Consider the following 19,554-nt stretch of genomic DNA (forward strand, 5'->3'; position numbering starts at 1 on the left):
AGTGAAATTAATAAAAATGCTAGGTTTTGTAATTATTTTTATTTATTTAAAGTTAATCAAGGTTTTATTTTAAAATAATAAAATTTATTAAAATTACTATAAATTATTAATAAAACTAAATTTATTAAAAAATATTTATTTATATTAAATTAACAATAATTATTTTCTATAAATCAACATAAAATGAAAATACAATTATTAAAATTTTAGATATTAACAATAACTTTGAATATTTTTAATTAATTAATAATAAATTTTGATTATTAATTTAATATTAATTAATAATAAATAAAATTATTAAATCTTTCGGATTTTCCGTACATCGCACGAGTCCCCGCTAATAATACATACAGGTGACAGTCATTTACCTCTTTCTTCATCGTTTCTCTTAGTCATAAGATGAGGTCGAGCTCATAGCAATTACTACTTATAGTCTCGTGCGCACTTCTTTGTCATCTTCTGTTGTATGCGTAATGAATAAGAAGAGCATGCGGCAAGCAAACCCAACGAGAAAACAATCGTTACGGTGAAATCAAAGCAAATTCGCTGCTCGGACCTGCAAATATCGAAGTTGGCTGAAAAGGGTAGGAGAAATCCTCAAATGGCAAATCAATCTTCAGCTTCTCCTATCCTCTGCGCTTCCTTCAATCAAGATAACAGGTGGAAACTTCCTGAAATCAAAGCATCTCATCCTCCCCCACCAAATTCTACAACCAAAATAAGAGTAAACGATAGATATTTTTTTTTGTTCTCCAATTAGGGTTTATAGGGTTCCTAATTTGAAATCATTCCGGTGGAGTGGATTTTATCATGGAAATCGATGAATATTATGTATAGATTCTCTATTTTCCTTTTTCGGCGCGTTCAGTTATTTTTGGTGGCAATTGACTGTATACTCTCGGAATTGCAGTTGCTTTGCTATAGGAACGAGGGATGGATTCAAGATATTTGACTCGAGTACTGGGAAGCTCTGTTACGAAAAAGGTGATTGAACTGTGATGACAGTATATAGTTTTTAGAAGTTATCTCTTTAAAATTTAATTTATAGAGCTTGTCTTGAATTAATCGTAATTGACAATTTGAAATATCTAAAGGGAAAAAGGCATACTTTACAGTCTGAAAAGGTTAATTATGAGTTTTAGCTTATGATATGTAGAGGCCTGGAGAGATGAGAAACTATAAGTCAATTGAGTTGAATTTCAATTAGACTATAGAGAAATATGGAAAATTTTCTTTTTGGATTGATTACAATGGATGGACGTAAACAATTCAACAATGTAAAAATAAAACTTAATTCCAAATTTTCTTATTTTCTTTACCTTATCTTTGATTTTGGTGAACATTCTTCTTATCACATAATGTTTATACGATATCATGAAATAGGGTTGAAAAAGGTCATATATTGATTTTTCACTGTAATGACCTACCAAAAGGAAAAAAAGATGTATTGGAAGTTGCTCGACTGTCTGCAACTCCACCTAGGATCAAACAATATGTAATATTAGATCTTATATAACACACGCATAATGAATCCAATCATCCATACCTCTTGCTTGATGGTTTTCTGATGTAAGTAAAAGGACATGTTAGGCAGAAGATATTATGTGATAAGTGATAACGAAAATGTCAAATATGATATTGAAATATTGAATATAATTGTAGGCTAAGAGAACAGGGACAAATATACAGCCTAGGAAGGCTAGGATCAGTTTAGCAATCTGTAGGATTTGGAAGCTAAAGGCTTAATAGGAGTGGGTAGTGGAACCTAATAGGTTTTTTTTTTTTTTTTTTTTTTTTTTTCCAATGATTTGGCACCATCTAGTTGTTTGGAGCTTATAACAAATGAGAAAAGCAAAAGGGTCATCATAAGTCTGTATTTATTACCATTTCGCCCCTGGACTAAGCTTTCCAGCCTTATTTATAGACTCATGGTAGTAGTTAGTGTAACCTAGTCAATGTCTTATTATGATTAATATTGTGTTTAGTTGTGAAAAGAATGGGAGAAAGTAAAAGATAGTAGAAAAGAGATAAATGCTTTCCTTATAAACAAACAAGAATAGAGGATTTACCTCTGTTTTCCTTATAAAGAATAGAATAGTCACCATATTTGAAACTTTGATGTCAAAATACATTGATGTTGTGTTTGGTTCCTGGAATTGAGATAAATCTTAATTTTTTATTGGTGCCAATTCCAAGTCCAAGTCTTATGAAGCCACATAGAGAACAGTGTTCTTCTTCTTTAACTCTTGGATGATTGCAAGTAATGAGTTTAAACATTTTCTTTAATACTGGCAAATAGTCTTGCTGCCTTGCTGGTTATTCTTAGATGTTCTCTTTCAGGCAGAATTCGATGGAATGGAGTCCTCAATGGGTGCAATTATTGGAAAGCTTGAAAGTCTGTTGCATCTCATTTTTGACTTTTCCTTCGCTGAATAAGAGGGCACAATTATATTTTTTCTGGTATTGCTTCATAGTCTTGGATGGCTCCATCTCTAACAGTTAACTAAGGGTGCCTCACCCCCCCCTTTCATTTAATATAATCCCCATATATTTATAAAAAAACGTGGAATGTTTATATATTAAAATTTAAATTAACTTAAAAGCTTGTTTTATTAAACTATGGTGAGTTTGGTAATGACTAAGTGATATTTTCCATCTATCCATGTTCATAATCATGGTTCACAACTTTTACACCCATGGAATTAGTTAATAAACCTTAAAGGAATTGTTAGAAGAAAAATAATTACACATTTGTCATGCTTTTAGTATCCTAGCCATCCTCTCTTCTTTACATTATGTCATTCAGTTGTCATTTTTGTTATTTTTTGTTATTATGTTTTGTTTAGATTGAGAATCCTCTTTTATATTTGTGTACCTTATTCATTTTCTTTTGAATTGTAGTGACTTAATAAGTGAATCATGCCAAAATAGTAAGTCAACTATCCAACCACCGAATGCCTATTTGTTCTTGTAGGATTTTTTTCGATAAAGTTATGATGATTTTAGTAATATCAGAAAGCTTTTGATGATATTCTAAAATTTTGAACTTTAATGTATAGTCTGTCAATGAAATTTGAAATGTTTGACATATTGGCAATGTATCGGAAATATTAGGAAAAAAGATTCTTGGAAAATTTAGTATCACCCCTTAGCAAACTGGGGAGATTTCAGGGAAATTTTGCCCAGTCTCATTGATATTGCGAATCATTTTGATAATTACTTTATTGTTCAAATAATTAGGGCCGGTGATTAGAGCATTGTCAATAATGAATGTTTAAAGTGGCAAATAAAATTAATCAAAAGGAAGGAGTTGTTCTTGCTAATCCAAAAAAAGGATGGGATTGTAATTTCAGAAAGTAATTGGCAAAAATATGTTAGTTTTAAAAATGATAAGCTGTTACAATGTTACTTTGATATCCGTATTTGCAGAGATTTCACAAAGACAATTTAGTAGTTAAGTTCATCATTATGCTAACAAGTCAGTCGAAAAATCTCATTGAAATACCCTAAGTCAATGCTGAAATTGAATTAAACTATAAGAAGGAAAATAGAATCTCCTAAATTGGACATGGTTTCTCAAACATTTTCAGATCCCATTCCTTCATTTTGACATTACAAAAGAGTCTGCAGAGAAACAGTAAGACTTCTAAATGTTGTGGTCGTTGAACTTATATTATCTAATCTCAGCTATACAATCACATGATGGTCCTGACATCAAAACACTCCAATGAGATCGACAGCTAATCATGTGTTTTAAATGACAAAAGCATCCCACTTCAGAATAAGAGTTTAATAAAACACTCAAAGGATGAGAAATGATTGCTGATTAACCAGAAAGGGTTTAATCTTTACGAGATGGGATGCAGCAAAAAATATGCCAAGGACTTGGAGTTACAGAATTAATTTTTGTTTAGTGTATCTGTTTCTTAGCAGTATGCTAAAGCTAATGGAACCTCTAAATTTCAGAAGGTCAATCCTGTGATAGCCTTTTTAATGTGTCAGTTGGGTACCTTGTTTGACATCCCACCAAAAAATCCTTGCTTAGGTCAGTGATTTAAAAGGTGCGCCTCAGGTGCACCCAGGCACTCAGGTGAGGCGCATTTTAGGGTAGGCACCTTGCCCAGGTCCTAGGCGCAGCCCATTCAAAAGGCGTGCGCTTGGTGTGCCTTGCACCTTAGCCCAAGCATGCGCCTTTTGAAAATTTTCCGTTTTTTCCCTTTTTTTGAGTCTGGTCGCTGGGCCGCCGTGCCACACCCCTCAAGGTCAGCCCAAACAAGTCCATGTTAGGGTCTTAAATTCTTAGATTTCACACAAAAAAAAAAATTATTTTTTGTGTGAAATCTAAGAATTTAAGACCCTAACATGGACTTGTTTGGGCTTGCCTCGAGAAGCATGGCACAAGGGCGGCTCGTAGAATTAGGAATGTAATATATCACATTAGCTACTTGATGCAATTGAGAAAAAAAAAAGAGATTGTGGGTTTTATATGCTTGAAAATGTTTTATATGTTTGATTTCATTTTTAAATTCTCATTTGAATATGCTTTACATATTATATTTATGTATTTTAATTTTAGATAATAGGTTTTTAAAACATTTATTTTAAAACTTAAAGTTAATATTTTTATTAATATTATGTTTTATAATTTTTTGATATTTTTGAATTTTTTGCATTTTTTTTTAAATTGTGCGCCTTGCCTCAAAAAGGCGCACGCCTCGCCTTGTGCCACAGGTGCAAAATGGCCCTTGCGCTTTTAAAACATTGGCTTAGCTAAACCATCTGCCAAGCCATTAGCTGACCTTCTTACCCAACTTACTAGAAACCAATATTGAGACATAATTACCATATTTTAGGATGTAGATGTGAATTTAGAGGTGTAAAATGGGCTGTGCTGCCCTCCCTTGGGATAACATGGGGGCCGGCCCGACATAGTCCACGGCCCAAGCCCATGTGGGCTTGCGCCGTGCGATGGGCTGGGCTGGTCTGTGGGCCAAGCCTTGGTCCAGGCCAGGCCGTGGATTGGGCCAAAGCTATTTATTTAAAAAAATTGAAAAAAAAAACTTAAAATTTTAATTTTATATGAATTTTGATATATACAATAATTAAATAAATTAGTATAATAACATTGAAAACAATTGTTTATTTTATTAATATATTATATACTATACATTATTATATAATTATAATTTATATAATATATAATATATTATATATTATATATAAAAATGTATAATATATAAAATATATAAATATATATAAAATATATAAATAATATATATATATGGGCCATGCTGGCCTGACCCGCGGACCTAAAACCCCAAGCCTAGCACGACCCACATGATCGTGCTGGGCCTGGGACGACCCACGGGCTGTCGTGCCGAGCTGTGTCAGGCCGTGGGTGGCATAACCCGATTTACACCTCTAGATGTGATGCTTTGAGTGTAAACATTTTAACTATGTAGTAATTTTTTTGATAGTAACTGAAAAGAAATCTTTATCATTTATAGGACTTGAAAGTCCAAGGTATAATTTTCATGTTAAGAACACTAGAATTTTAACCATTTGAGCTAATAGGCTTTTTGAAAGATTTCCATATTCTTATATATTGAAGTGTTTTTTTTTTTTTTTTTTTTTTTTACCCCTATACTAGCAGCAAGCTTGTGCTGAGCACAGACAACATTTTGTTAGATATAGGGGAGATAAAATTAGTTCAGCGCACATTTACAAAAAAAATATTGTGAAAAATAAAGTGGAACAAACATTCCTGAATTAATAAAAAAATTCTAAAGTTAATTATTTTTATTTATCAAAAAAATTGCTAAAGTTAACCAAAGCAGAAATTAATAAACTCAAAATTTTAAAAGAACAAATGAAGGCACAATTCACCATCTGAGACCATTTGCCATGGCTTGGCTATAACATGCAAAGCAGTATAGCAGTTCTGCCTCTCCTTTTTAGGAGACTGAGCGTTGTGTTTGTTGTTTCTAGAGATCTAAAATAGCTAGAGTTGGGGGGGGGGTAAGAACATTCAAGATAGAATAGAGTTATTGCCGCCTCCATACTTGATGTAATGTTGTTCTATGGTCCCTGTTGTACCATAGCATTTTTCTTTCTTACCTTTCAAGTCTTCCAAGGGCCTCTTTGTAATTATTCTTTTTTATCTTTAGCCCTTCAAGGGCCTCTTTGTAAATACTTATAACTAATAAGATATATAGGCTCTTTGGGGGTGGGGGTCGACTATTCTGTTTGACACCCCTGAAACTCTTGGTGTTCTCTCAACCTAGAAGGTTGACATGGTATCAGAGCGGGCCATATCCTTCAACTGCTGATTTGTTTGAGTTTTGGGGTGATTAGTAGACTATTTAAGGAGTGTTTCGACCACGCCCAAACCCTGGTTGAAGTTTTTAAATGCTGTTTTGATCAGACGAAGCTGATATCCCTTTTCCTGGAAAAGACGCCCAGCAGGTTAGATTTTCTTCTTCTTCTTCTTTTAAATTGGCCGATTCAATCTGCCTAGAACTTTGTAGTTGGTGTCATCCAGGCCTTCTTTATCTGTTCATCATTCTATCTTGAAGTTTGAATCAGTTTTGATAAGGTTTCGGTCCCATCTTGTTGTTGACAGTCCTGAAACTTACCATTTTAGGACTGAGATTGATTCAGCCCTCTTTTGAGATTTATGCAGCAGAATCTCAATTTCTTTTGGTGGAGTATTATTTCAGTATTGTTGTGGAGTTGCTATTGATTTTATTTGGGTGATTAATCACTGATTTCTTGGACTGTTACCCTCTCTTGAAACCTGTTTGAGAGCTTAAATGCTGTAGCCGAAGCAGTAGAAGAGAGGAGAAGACCAAGAGATGCTGAGAATGTCGAACTGAATGACCTAGTCGACAGTACTATTATTTATATTAGAGTACAGTACAATGTTACAGGAAATGACTGGAATGCCCTTGATTAGTGATGGGACACCCAGACAATTTAAAACACTAAACAAACTTAGGCCCATTAACATAGGCCCAATACATAACAACTTAAACTCAAATACAGGCTAATAAGAACTCTTATTAGCCGAATCATCAATACATGAAAACCTTCAACCTAACACTCCCCCTCAAACTAAGCATGGATGTCAGTCATGTTTCGCTTGCTAAGAAGGTCCATGAACTTTGCTATAGCCAACCCTTTAGTCAATACATCTACAATTTGCATCTCAGATGGAGTATAAGGAATGCAAAGTTCTCCTGAGACTATTCTCTCTTTAACAAAATGTTGATCAATCTCAATATGTTTTGTCCTGTCATGTTGCACAGGGTTATTTGCAATGTTGATGACAGCCTTGTTGTCACAATACAATCTGAGAGGACCCTCAACTTTAATGCCAAGCTCATTAAGAAGGGTCCTGAGCCATAGGAGTTCAGCAACCCCGTGAGCTATAGCTCAATATTCTGCTTCCACACTTGATCTAGCAACTACATTCTGCTTCTTACTGCGCCATGTGACTAGGTTCCCTTCCACAAATGTACAATATCCTGAAGTTGATTTTTTGTCTCCAACAAAACCAACCCAATTTGCATTAGTATAAGCTTCAATTTCAATTCTATTGTTTTTCCTGAATAGAATTCCCTTTCCTGGGCAAGTCTTCAAGTACTTGAGAATCCTTTCAACTGTTTTCATATGAGGGATCTTTGGAGAGTGCATGAATTGACTGACAACATGCACAGCATAAGCAATATCTGGCCGAGTGAGAGATAAGTATATCAGCTTCCCTACCAATTTTTGATATCTCTCTCTATCACAGTAGTCCTCCCCTACTGATTCCTATAGGCTATGATTATGTTCCATTGGAGTATCTGCTGGTCTACACCCTATCATGCCTATTTCCTCTAGGAGGTCAAGAACATACTTCTGCTGACATATGTAGATTCCTTCTCTTGACCTAGCAACTTCAATCCCAAGAAAATATCTCAAATGGCCTAAGTCTTTGATCTCAAATTCCGAAGCTAAAAACTCCTTCAGTCTTTTTATCTCTTCCAAGTCATTCCCTATAATCACCATATCATCCACATAAATAATGAGTGCCGTAAATTTGCTATCCTGTCTCCTTATGAACAAGGTATGGTCTGCACCACTTTGAGTGTACCCCACTTTCTTCATGGCCCCACAAAGCCTCTCAAACCATGTACGAGGAGACTGCTTCAAACCATATGATGCTTTCCTCAGTTTACACACCTTTCTACCAAAGTCATAGCCTGGTGGAGGTTCCATAAGTACCTCTTCATGAAGGTCACCATTTAGGAAGGCATTCTTCACATCCAACTGATGAAGTTCCCATGAAAAATTTGCTGCTAGTGACAATAGAACCCGAATTGTGTTGAGCTTTATTACTGGGGCAAATGTTTCTTTGTAGTCAATTCCTTCTTTTTGAGTAAACCCCTTTGCCACAAGTCTGGCCTTGTACCTTTCAATGGAACTGTCCTCCCTGTGCTTTACAGTAAACACCCACTTGCACCCATCAATGCTCTTCCCCTCTGGCAGATTCACTAATTCCCAAGTTCTTGCTTTCATTAGGGCTTTCATCTCTTCATTCATAGCTTCTTTCCACCTTGGATCAGACATGGCCTCCGAGTACTTAGAAGGAGCACGTACAGAGGAAAGAGCAGGCACAAAGGAGTGATAGGCAGGAGATGAATGTGAGTAAGAAACAAAATTAGCAATGGGGTGCAAGGTGGTACAAGAACGGATAGGCTTACGGAGAGCAATAGGAAGGTCCAAATCAGAAGTATGTGAGTTGGAATTACCTTGGATTGCAGAGACAGATTGATTCGAGTCCAACTGGTTGTTGTCATGAGGTTGAGGGCCCTTTTTCCTTCTGTTGTATGTGAGTATCTCTTTCTGTTGCCTACTGGAGCCTTCAGGGACATCTGCAGCATCAAGAGAGGTGACTGGCACTGTGGGAGCCTCACTAGGTTGACCTGGGATGCCACAACTAGGAGTAGAAGACGATGGAAGGCCCGAGGCAGATAGGGGAATAAAAAAGGAGGGAGAATGAGAATCCTCTTCCATCCCACTAGTCTCCCCGTGAAGAGGATTCTGAGAAGACTGAAAATAGGGTTGAGACTCAAAAAAGACCACATCTCTGGTGACATACTTTCTCTTGGAGATAGGATCATAACACTTGTACCCTTTTTGTGTAGGAGAGTACTCCAAAAATATTCCCTTCATAGCCTTAGGATCCAGCTCAGTCTTCTTTGGATCCTTCACATGTATGAAACATATACAACCAAAGACCCGTGGAGGAAGAGGAAAGTTTGGAAGAGTGGGACACAAAACAGAGAAAGGGGTTTTCATACCCAACACCTTAGATGGCATCCGATTTATCAGATATGATGCAGTAAGTATAGCTTGAGACCAGTATTGCTTGGGAACTTTGTGCTGGAATAGTAAGGCTCGAGCTGTCTCCAATAGATGTCTATTCTTGCGCTTAGTAACCCCATTTTGTTGAGGGGTATTAGCACAGGATGATTGATGTAACATGCCAGCATCTTCCATGAATAAGTTTAAGGATTTTTCAAAATATTCAACAGCATTATCTGACCGGAATTACTTAATCTTCTTATCAAACTGTGTTTCAATCATCTTGCAAAATGCCATAGTTATTCGTGGTACTTCATCCCGTCCTTTTAACAGGTAGATCCATGTGCATCGAGAATAGTGGTCAATAAAACTAATAAAGTAACGGAAGCCATCAATGGAAACAATGGGTGAAGGGCCCCAAACATCAAAATGAATCAAATCAAAATGAGCTCGAATTTCATTACTGGAAATTGGATAAATAGTTCTACATTGTTTTGACATTTGACATACTTCACAGATTAAATTCTGACTTGAAATGCCTTTAAACAATTCGGGAAACAACATTTCTAATGAAGAGAAAGACAAATGACCTAGCCTAGCATGCCACAGATGCAACTAGCTATTGACTCCACACTCTCCGGACTACTAGCAGCAGATGCTTGTAAGGCTGAACCGATGTCTGCATCAAAATAGTAGAGGCCTCCATACTCATGACCGCTCTCAATCGTTCTCCTTGTCAATCTGTCTCGGAAGACACAATGAGTAGGAAAAAAGGTTATACTATAGTTTAAATTTTTGGTAAGTTTTAAAACAGACAAAAGATTTGAGGTAAGACTGGGAACATGTAGAACTTATTTAAGAGAGAGGTCATTGCTTAGGTCAACCACCCCCTTTCCAGAGATGGTGGAGAAAGACCCGTCGGCAACTCTCATCTTATCTTGACCAGACAACAAATGATATGAAGAGAATAAGGATGACATATGTGTCATGTGGTCAGTTGCAACGAAATCAATAACTCAAGAAGTAGAGTCAATAGAGCTAGTTGCACTAAAGGCAGAGACTGTACCTGATCTGGCAAGAGAGGTGGAAGCAAAAGAATTATTCCTTAGACGGGCTAATGCCCGGCTAAGGACCTCTACCTCACTAGCAGTGAAGGCCAAAGCACCAGCTCCAGAGGAATCAACAACCTTCCCCATAGGAGAAGAAGACACTGTTGGTATGTTCTTTGAGTTGTCACCATTGTTGCTGGTGACAAGATTCCCACTTGCCGTATGACCCTTTTGTTGCTTCTTGTCATTTCTCAATGCAGTCGGCTTCAGGTGAGGATACAGGACCCAACACTTTTCTTTTACATGTCTCATACCACCACAACGAGTGCACTTAAGGTGCTTCTTGTCTGGATGTCTGTTTCCCTTAGTAGATACCAGGGCTGAATGTTCTCCAAACTGTTCAGTTGGTTGAGTCTGAGAGTCAATTTTGCATCTCCTTTCTCTTGACTTCTTCATTCCTCACCAGATAATAAATATGGTGTAACTCGGGCAATTCATCTCTCCCTAGAATTTGTGACCTTATACCCTCATACATTGGGTCCAGGCCAGCCAAGAACTTAAAGGCTTTGCTCTCTTCAATCTGCTTATCATGTCTCTCCTTGTCCCTGACATTTTCCCAATCCAATATCAAGTGATGGTCAAGTTCTTCCCAAAGACCTTCTAGAGTTGCAAAATATGTTGCAACTGTCATATCCCCTTGCCTTAAGGCAGCAATGTCTTGATTCAATCTGTAGATTCTAGCATTTTTTTTCTTCTGTCCATAGGTCTTAGACACCTTTTCCCAAATCTTGGCTGCTGTAGGAAAGTGATGAACAGTCCTGGCAACCCAAGGAGTCATAGAGGCAAGCAACCAGGACATAACTGTGGCATTCTCCTTGCGCCACACAACATACTCCGCACTGCCAACCTCAGGTTCCTTCTTGTTCCCATCTAAGTAGCCTATGAGATCACGGGAAGTAATAAAAAGCATTGCAGAAACGGACCACTCCCTGAAGTTGTATTCATCCAGCAGCACACTTGTAATCTGCAAGCTGTGCAGATTAGGGTTTTCCAGATTTGAAGACCTTGCAGCAGGTATGTTATCTCTAGAAGAAACCTCTCCGGATATTGAAGACATCTTGACTGCAGCCTCAGTGTAGATGACACTGTTTAAGACGAGCCGAAGAGATCACAGTGCTGAAAAAGAGACTAGTTGCAGAATTGAAGAAGGTTCTGACAGCTCGCAACACTGTTTCAGACTTGCCGAGACTGTCACAGTTCTGAAGCAGTTCAGTTACAGCAGCAAATGAGGTGTTCTGGGCTGGTAACCGACCTGAAACTGAGGGCTCTCCACCACTGTGCTATGCCGACTTCACTTGAGCTTTGAGTACTGCAACTGTAAAGAGAGTTCTCCCCCTTACGGTCAATACTAGGACTGTTGGAATCAGTCCTCAACTAGGTCTGTCCTATACAAACCTCTCTTAGTAGCCGAATAGCTACTAACTACTAGAAACAGTCTAGTAGGACATCAGCTTCTGGGTCTTACTTCCCTTGCGCCCTACAACCAAGGGAAATTCTAGGTTTGAACCTTGTGTTGTTCTCCTACAACCCTAGGGTTTCACGACAGCAACCCAAATAAAAAAGAAAAGAAAGACAGCAAGAGAGAGGAGATGGCGTCGGCTGTAACCAAGAAGGTGCTTAATGCTCTGATACCATGAGAGCTGAAATGACGTAGCCGAAGCAGTAGAAGAGAGGAGAAGACCAAGAGATGCTGAGAATGTCGAACTGAATGACCCAGTTGACAGTACTATTATTTATATTAGAGTACAATACAATGTTATAGGAAATGACTGGAATGCCCCTGATTAGTGATGGGACACCCAGACAATTTAAAACACTAAACAAACTTAGGCCCATTAACACAGGCCCAATACATAACAACTTAAACTCAAATACAAGCTAATAAGAACTCTTATCAGCTGAACCATCAATACATGAAAACTTTCAACCTAACACTGTTAACTTATTTTGGGCTTTCGAAATGTTTGAGAAGGCTGATATCATTTCCGTAAAGTTTGATGGAACTAACTACAGCATGTGGAAGTTCCATTTCGACTTCTTTGTTGAAGGGAAAGGCCTAGAAGGATATTTGGATGGGAAGATTACTAAGCTGGATGAAATTGATATCAAAGGATGTTCACAATGGAAGTTGGATAATGGGAAATTAGTCTCTTGGATATTCAATTCAATTTTTTCTCATTCTCATATTGTTGTACCCATGAGAAGGATGCATACTTGAAGAAAGTGTACCATCAATCCAACATGTCCAGACCTCTAGGCATTACCCTCTTTTTGTTGTATGTCAATGATATGTTATTGATAGGGGATGATGGGGTTGGAATCCAGGAACTTACAGTTACTTTCATATGAAAGACTTGGGGTTCTCTTACATATTTCTTGGGGTTGGAAGTGCATTGTAGCAAATGTGGTTACTTTGTTTGTCAACACAAGTATGCATGTGATCTTATTAGGCTTGTTGGCCTTACAGACACCAAATAGGTTCATACACCTTTGGAACTCAATGTCAAGATGTCTAAATCTGATAAGGCCTTGCTTCCTAATGCTACTCCATAACGACAATTGGTTGGGTCTCTCATCTATCTCACCATGACTCGTCCGGACATTTCTCATGTTAGTCAGTTCGTTTCCGCACCACGTCAGCCCCACATGACTGCTGTCCACCGGATTATCCGTTATGTTCGTCGCACTTTGTCTTAGGGATTGTTCTTTTCTTCTTCATCTCCTCTTCAGTTGAGAGCTTATGTTGTTGCAGATTGGGCAGGTTGTCTTGACACTAGACGGTTTACTACCGGTTGGTGTGTCTTTTTGGGTGACTCCCTTATCTCTTGGAAATGTAAGAAACAATAGACAGTTTCTAAGTCATCTACAGAAGCTGAATATAGGGCTATGTCATCGGTATGTAGTGAGATTGTTTGGTTCAATCTCTTCTTGCTGATCTTGGTGTTCAACTCCCCACGCTTATTCCTCTCTATGCTGACAACACTAGTGCTATCAAGGTTGCATCTAATCCAGTGTTTCATGAGAGAACCAAGCACATTGAGGTGGACTGTCACTTCATTAGGGATCTTTTTCTTGCTGGCTCTATTTCCCTTCCTCATATAGCTTCTGACTTACAGATTGCTGACATTCTCACGAAGCTTATGACGAGATTGAGACATCTATTTCTTGTGGGCAAATTGATGCTTATATCTCAGCATCAGTTTGAGGGGGAGTGTAGAGATACTTGATGTAATGTTGTTCTATGATCCCTGTTGTACCATAACATTTCTTTTTCTTTCTTACCTTTCATCCCTCCAAGGGCCTCTTTGTAATTATTCTTTTTTACCTTTCATCCCTTCAAGGGCCTCTTTGTAAATACTTATAACTAATAAGATATATAGGCTCTTTGGGGGTGGGCATCGATTGTTCTGTTTGACACCCCTGAAACTTTTGGTGTTCTCTCAACCTAGAAGATTGACAGATAATTGGTCTCCTCCAATAGACGGTTGGAAGAAGCTAAACTTTGACGGGAGCTATGTGGGGAATCTGGGCCCATCAGGCATACGAGGGGTTATTAGAGATGAAGATGGGATGGTTTGATTCCAGAACAGAGAGAAGAGAAGAAGGAGAAGGGAGAAGAGAGAAAAGAGACGAAATTGAAAGAGGCAAAAGTTAACTAGCGGCACCAGGTTATTTTGGTATATATACTAGGGCGACCATACATAAAAAATAAAGGAGAAAATTACAAAGGTGCCCTTGCGACACTAAACTTAAAATAAAACTAAGTTATTTCAACACTCCCCCTCAAGTTGGGACGTAGATATCAATCATGCCCAACTTGTCACATAAATCATCGTGCTGCGAGTGATGTAAGCCTTTTGTAAATATATCTACCAGTTGCTCTTTGGAACTGACATATGGGGTGCCCACTTCCCCATTAACAAATTTCTCTCTAATGAAGTGTTTGTCAACCTCTATATGCTTAGTTCTATCATGAAGAACTGGGTTGGCTACAATATTGATGGCAGCCTTGATATCACAATACAAGGACATAGGGCCATCAACAGGAAAACCTAGTTCGCTCAACAGATTCTTTATCCACATGCCTTCAGCCACCCCATGGGACATTGCTCTATTTTCAGCTTTAGCACTAGACCTAGCCACCGCATTTTGTTTCTTGCTTCTCCATGTGACTAGGTTTCCTCCCACAAAGGAACAATACCCACTAGTAGACTTTCTGTTATCAACTGATCCAACCCAATCAACATCTGTATATACTTCAATCTTCAAATGACCATTCTTTTGGTATAACAAACCAGCTCTAGGAAACCTCTTTAGGTATCTGACTATTCTTTTTGCTGCCTCTAAGTGTGTGGTCTTAGGAGCATGCATGAACTGACTAAGAACACCTACTGCATAAGCAATGTCTGGCCTGGTCATGGATAAATACAGGATCCTTCCCACAAGTCTCTGGAATTGTTTTACATCTTTGACAACTTCACCACAACAGTCACCTAGCCTGTGATTTGGATCAATGGGAGAGTCGGTTGGCTTAACCCCTAGTTTTCCTGTATCCTGTAACAGATCTAGGATGAAGATCCCCTTTTGAGAGCAGGCCACTTCAATTCCAAGGAAATATCGAAGGGAACATAGATCCTTCACCTCAAATTTAGTGGCTAAAAAATCTTTTAGTCTCTGAATTTCAGCCTTCCAGTCACCTGTGATCACTATGTCATCAACATACACTATCAAGGCTGCAATCTTTCCTTCCCCTCTTTTCACAAATATAGTACGGTTAGTCTTCCATTGTTTGTAGCCAATCTGCTGTATAGCCAGATGAAACTTGCTGAACCTGGCTCTCGGTAATTGCTTCAAACCATACAAAGACTTCTTTAGTCTGCACACTTTCTGCTCTTTGCCTAGGGCACTAAAGCCAGGAGGTTGAACCATGTATACCTCTTCCTCAAGGTCTCCATTCAGAAAGGCGTTTCTAAAGCTGGGTTTCACAACTTCTTGTTGTATCTATATTTCTTCTAATTAATGAAATCTTTTCTGTTGCTGATCAGAAAAAAAGATAGAACACAGAAGCAATGGCTAGTCAACCAAACCACAGCCAAACAGGTGAACCCATTGAAGCAGCAACCACTGTGAGAGGAATGGATGAAGCAACCCCAGCACAATCTGAGGAAGAAAAAAGAGAAGCCATCAGTTTGAAGAAATGGGCAATGGCTCCAGGGGAGCGGGAGAATAGAGAAGGGGAGATGATATTTGAGTAAAGTAGTTTTGGAAATTGTTTGATTCTGGATAATTGGTTTTGGGTCTGCAGATGATATGAATCTTCCTGTAACTGGTTCTAGTATCCAAAAACACTGTATGCCTTTGGGCGCCATTAATTCTGTATCGTGTTGGTGGTGTATTTTAACCTGGGTTGTGTTCTTACAGCTGAGATATAAATGGTTGATTGTTAACAGTTTTTGATCAATAAAACAACCTAGATGGCATGGTGTTACCATGTTTGGCATGGCATTTATACATCAGCCACGCTAATTGATTTATCTTGGGACCCAGGCTGGTTATTTCTAGAAATACCCTAACAGTTTTTGATCAATAAAGATGAGTAATGAGTCAATGAGACACAGTTGCCTTTTATATTCATGGTTAATACAAATTAAGTTGACTTTTAATTCCCTACCAATTTTAATTCCCTAACAGTTGAGAAAGCGAAAGGTTCCAATCTCAAGGGTGGTGGGTAGGGCCTACCACATAGGGCTTTACTCCGAGAGTCCTTTTGGCAAGTAAAATAATGACTGTAATGTGCTGCAATATGAGAAAAGGAAAGGACAGAACTGTCATTAAAGAAAAAATAGAAAAGAAAAAGTGGAGCTTCCCGAAGCCCCAAGAGGAAGAAGACCCAGAAAAAGGAATCCCACCCCCTATTTCTGCCTTGTATAAAATAAACAGCGACGTGGCAACTTCGCAGCTCAGGTGGTTTCAAAATCTCACACGTGTTGCCTGTCATATTCTTTTTTTTTTTTTTTTTTGATCAGCAACATAGAAAATATTCATTAAATTAAAAGAATGTGTACAGCAAGAAGTTGTGGGTAGACAAAAGTCCACATAAACTCCACTAATTACAATACAGACCGAAACTTAACCCAACAAAGAAATTCATTAGTTACAGACAAGCCCCAAAGGACCCAAAGGATATTCACTAGCTATCGTATAGCCCAGAGCATAGATTGCCTTTGTACTCCTTGCTTAGCTAGACCATCAGCTACGATATTAGCTGATCTTCTAATCCATCTTATGTGAATTTCCTTGTCTTTAGAAGCCTACTTAAAGCGCCTGAACTCATTTCTTAATCTCCAGATTGCTCCTTCCTCTTTTTTCATCGAGTTTACAACAACTTTTGAGTCCCCTTCAATAATCAACCTGTTAATCCCCAACTCTTTCAGCTTTCTCAACACCAATACTTCTCCCTTCAGTTCTGAATTCACCACATCACCATGCTGGATAGAGCTTGAGAACATGGCAATGATATTTCCATTGTCTCCCTTATTACTCCACCAATGCCTGATGGGCCAGGGTTTTCCAAACAGCTACCATCAAAGTTTAGTTTCTTCCACCCAACATTTGGAGGCGACCAAAATTCAGTTACAATAGGTCTTCTAGAAGAAATGTTTGCAATTGTTCCCCATGATTTGAAGAAATCTTGTCTTAAAATCTGCAAATATTTTCAAAGCTTTCACCCAATGTGCCACCCTTGTAGCTATCACTTCAATCACAGCATCTCTACCTCTTTCCTTTTCATCAAATATCCTCAGGTTTCTTTCCTCCTAGATTATCCAAGCCACTACTGCTCTAGTGCATTTTCCCATCACTTTGCCTCTCCTTTTAGAGCACCTGAATATGTTGAAGCTAAAAAGATCTTCCAGATTAGCAGGAGGATTCCAGCTGCAACCAAACAGAGAGGAAAACCATTTCCAAACAAAGTTAGCAAAAGGACAGGAGATAAAGAGGTGAAAAGCAGTCTCACCATTCAGCTTACATAAGGAGCGCCAGTTTGGGGACAAGCACCACTTTGGTCTTTTTCTCTGAAGCAAGTCACTGGTGTTGATGGAACCATGGAAAACTTTCCAACAAAAAGCACCGACTTTAGGAGGGATGGGCCGAGACCAAATCTCCTTAGCAGGGAAAGGAGAGGAGGAAGTGACAACAAGAGACGTGCTACCTGTCATATTCATGTGCCCGAATAGTGGCATGATTGTAAAAGGTGGTTACTGTGCGTTTCTGTCGAATGGTGGCATGATTGTAAATAATGGGAACTTTAACAACAATTATAAAAGCAGTTGATTTGTGATTTTATTTCTTGCATGCTTAGGCCTTGACCATACATCATTTCATTTTAATAGATATAATGTAGATGTGGCACCCAACTTCATTCAAATATGCACCTTGCTTTGTGCCTTGTGCATCAGGCTCTAGGAACTCCTTGTGCTTTAGTTGTGTTTCTTACTTTTGCCACACTGGTTACATACAGACCTTTACTGATCATTGCAGTGTTTGGTAATAAGTTATTTTATCATATTGCAACTTGTTTAGCCTGCATGTGCTTGGACTTGGGTGTAGATGTAATGTAACACTGTTGGTTGGCCCATTAGAAGCATCTGTTTAATGATATGACTTAAGTTTATACAATTGAGATATAAATAAAGTTATTTGAGATGATAGGTTTCACTGAACCTTATGGAATCTGAATTCTTGCTAGCTAGCTATTGGAGCATTTAGCCTTGTTGAAATGCTGTTCAACTCAAGCCTTCTTGCCATAGTTGGAGCAGGAGAGCAGGTAGAATGTTATATTATTATTTGTACATATGCTGTTACAGATGAGATCAAGTTATTTTCATATTCCATAATGTACATTACTCTCTTAAGCTCTCATACAGATTGGTTAGTTGATTAATATTCCTCAATCTGATTGCAACAGCCATCACTATCACCACGTCGGCTTTGTCTTTTCAACACTGTAACTGGCGCTGCACTTAGAGAACTAAACTTTTTGACCTCAATTGTTGCTGTTCGCATGAGTAGGAAAAGGTAAAGTATCTAGTGCTAAACATTACAAATTATGTTGCCCTTTATCCAATTACAAACTTCTTTAAGTTGTTTATGCTACAGGCCTTATACGAGACTATAGCAAGATGTGGTTAAAGGGATTGGTACTCTCAAATCCCTCACCAAGCTGTGGATCTCTCTTAATTTGTTTCTGTATTGCCAAATGGCTTGGCTGCTATTTCTTAACCATCAAATCACCATCTATTAGTGTCCTTCCACTACTATATTCCTGAAGCCTAACCTTTTACTCAACATTAGGTCTTCTTGAACTGCCACCAGCTCCGCTCATAGAGAGTCCATAGCCTATAGGGCCTGCATATAAAGCCATCACCATCCCAAAGCCATCTCTAACCACACCTGGAAAACCCAAATTGCCTGGATTGCCCAATGAACACCCATCAAAATTGAGTTTCACTTGGTTTGCCTCTGGAGCAATCCATTTCCTAGGCAATCTAGTTCTAGCCATGGAAGAATGTGCCACAAGGCCCACAACCTGCCATCCTCTGTTTTTTTTTTTTTTTTCTATGATGCCCTCCGTTTAGAGTGATTTTTCTCCTTACAGATTCTAGCATTTTTTCCTCCCAACCACTCGAAATAATAGCATCCCTGCATCTTACCCCTTTTCCTAGCTGGATTGAAAAATGATGTCAAAAATAACCCCCTCATATTATTAGGAGGGGACTACTTACCACCAAAGAGATTAAGAAATAGGAGATTAGTATATGGGAGGGTGGATTCTCCACTTGCATTGCAAAGAAAGATTTTATGAGGGGAGAGAAACTAGTTAGGAATCCTCTTTTACAATAACCTTTGTGATCCTATTTGGTGGATTGCATCAGGTTGATGATAAGTATAACACACAAGGTTCAAAATTTCACAACGTATCGGCCCGTATCAGCCGATAAGTATTGTTCCGCTAAAGTCCTTAAACAAACATTTTGTTTTAATGGATGTTTATTGGGGTAATTGTGGGTCTACTCAAGCCTAAGTCTTATATATA

The 19,554-nt window shown here is 38.2% G+C and overlaps 1 protein-coding gene across 13 annotated transcripts in view; it reads left to right on the forward strand.

Annotated features, from left to right (window-relative positions):
* Positions 1 to 369: 369 nt before the first annotated feature.
* ATG18B (autophagy 18 B-like protein) overlaps positions 370 to 19,554 on the forward strand; it is a 40,542-nt gene continuing 21,357 nt past the window's right edge. The window contains exons 1-6 of one of the 13 annotated variants that reach the window (XM_088972045.1): positions 506 to 660; positions 911 to 984; positions 2,341 to 2,460; positions 2,902 to 2,930; positions 18,212 to 18,285; positions 18,427 to 18,536. In XM_088972045.1, the coding sequence (XP_088828171.1) occupies positions 2,351 to 2,460; positions 2,902 to 2,930; positions 18,212 to 18,285; positions 18,427 to 18,536 (323 nt within the window). In that variant the 5' untranslated portion in view covers positions 506 to 660; positions 911 to 984; positions 2,341 to 2,350. Of the gene's footprint in view, positions 661 to 910; positions 985 to 2,340; positions 2,461 to 2,901; positions 2,931 to 18,207; positions 18,286 to 18,426; positions 18,537 to 19,554 lie in introns of those variants that run through there. The other 12 variants (XM_088972044.1, XM_088972056.1, XM_088972054.1 and 9 more) reach the window with 12 other exon arrangements.

The sequence above is a fragment of the Nelumbo lutea genome, chromosome 2 (assembly GCF_056320005.1).
Source record: "Nelumbo lutea isolate HS-2025 chromosome 2, American lotus-T2T, whole genome shotgun sequence".
Taxonomy (NCBI): domain Eukaryota; kingdom Viridiplantae; phylum Streptophyta; class Magnoliopsida; order Proteales; family Nelumbonaceae; genus Nelumbo; species Nelumbo lutea.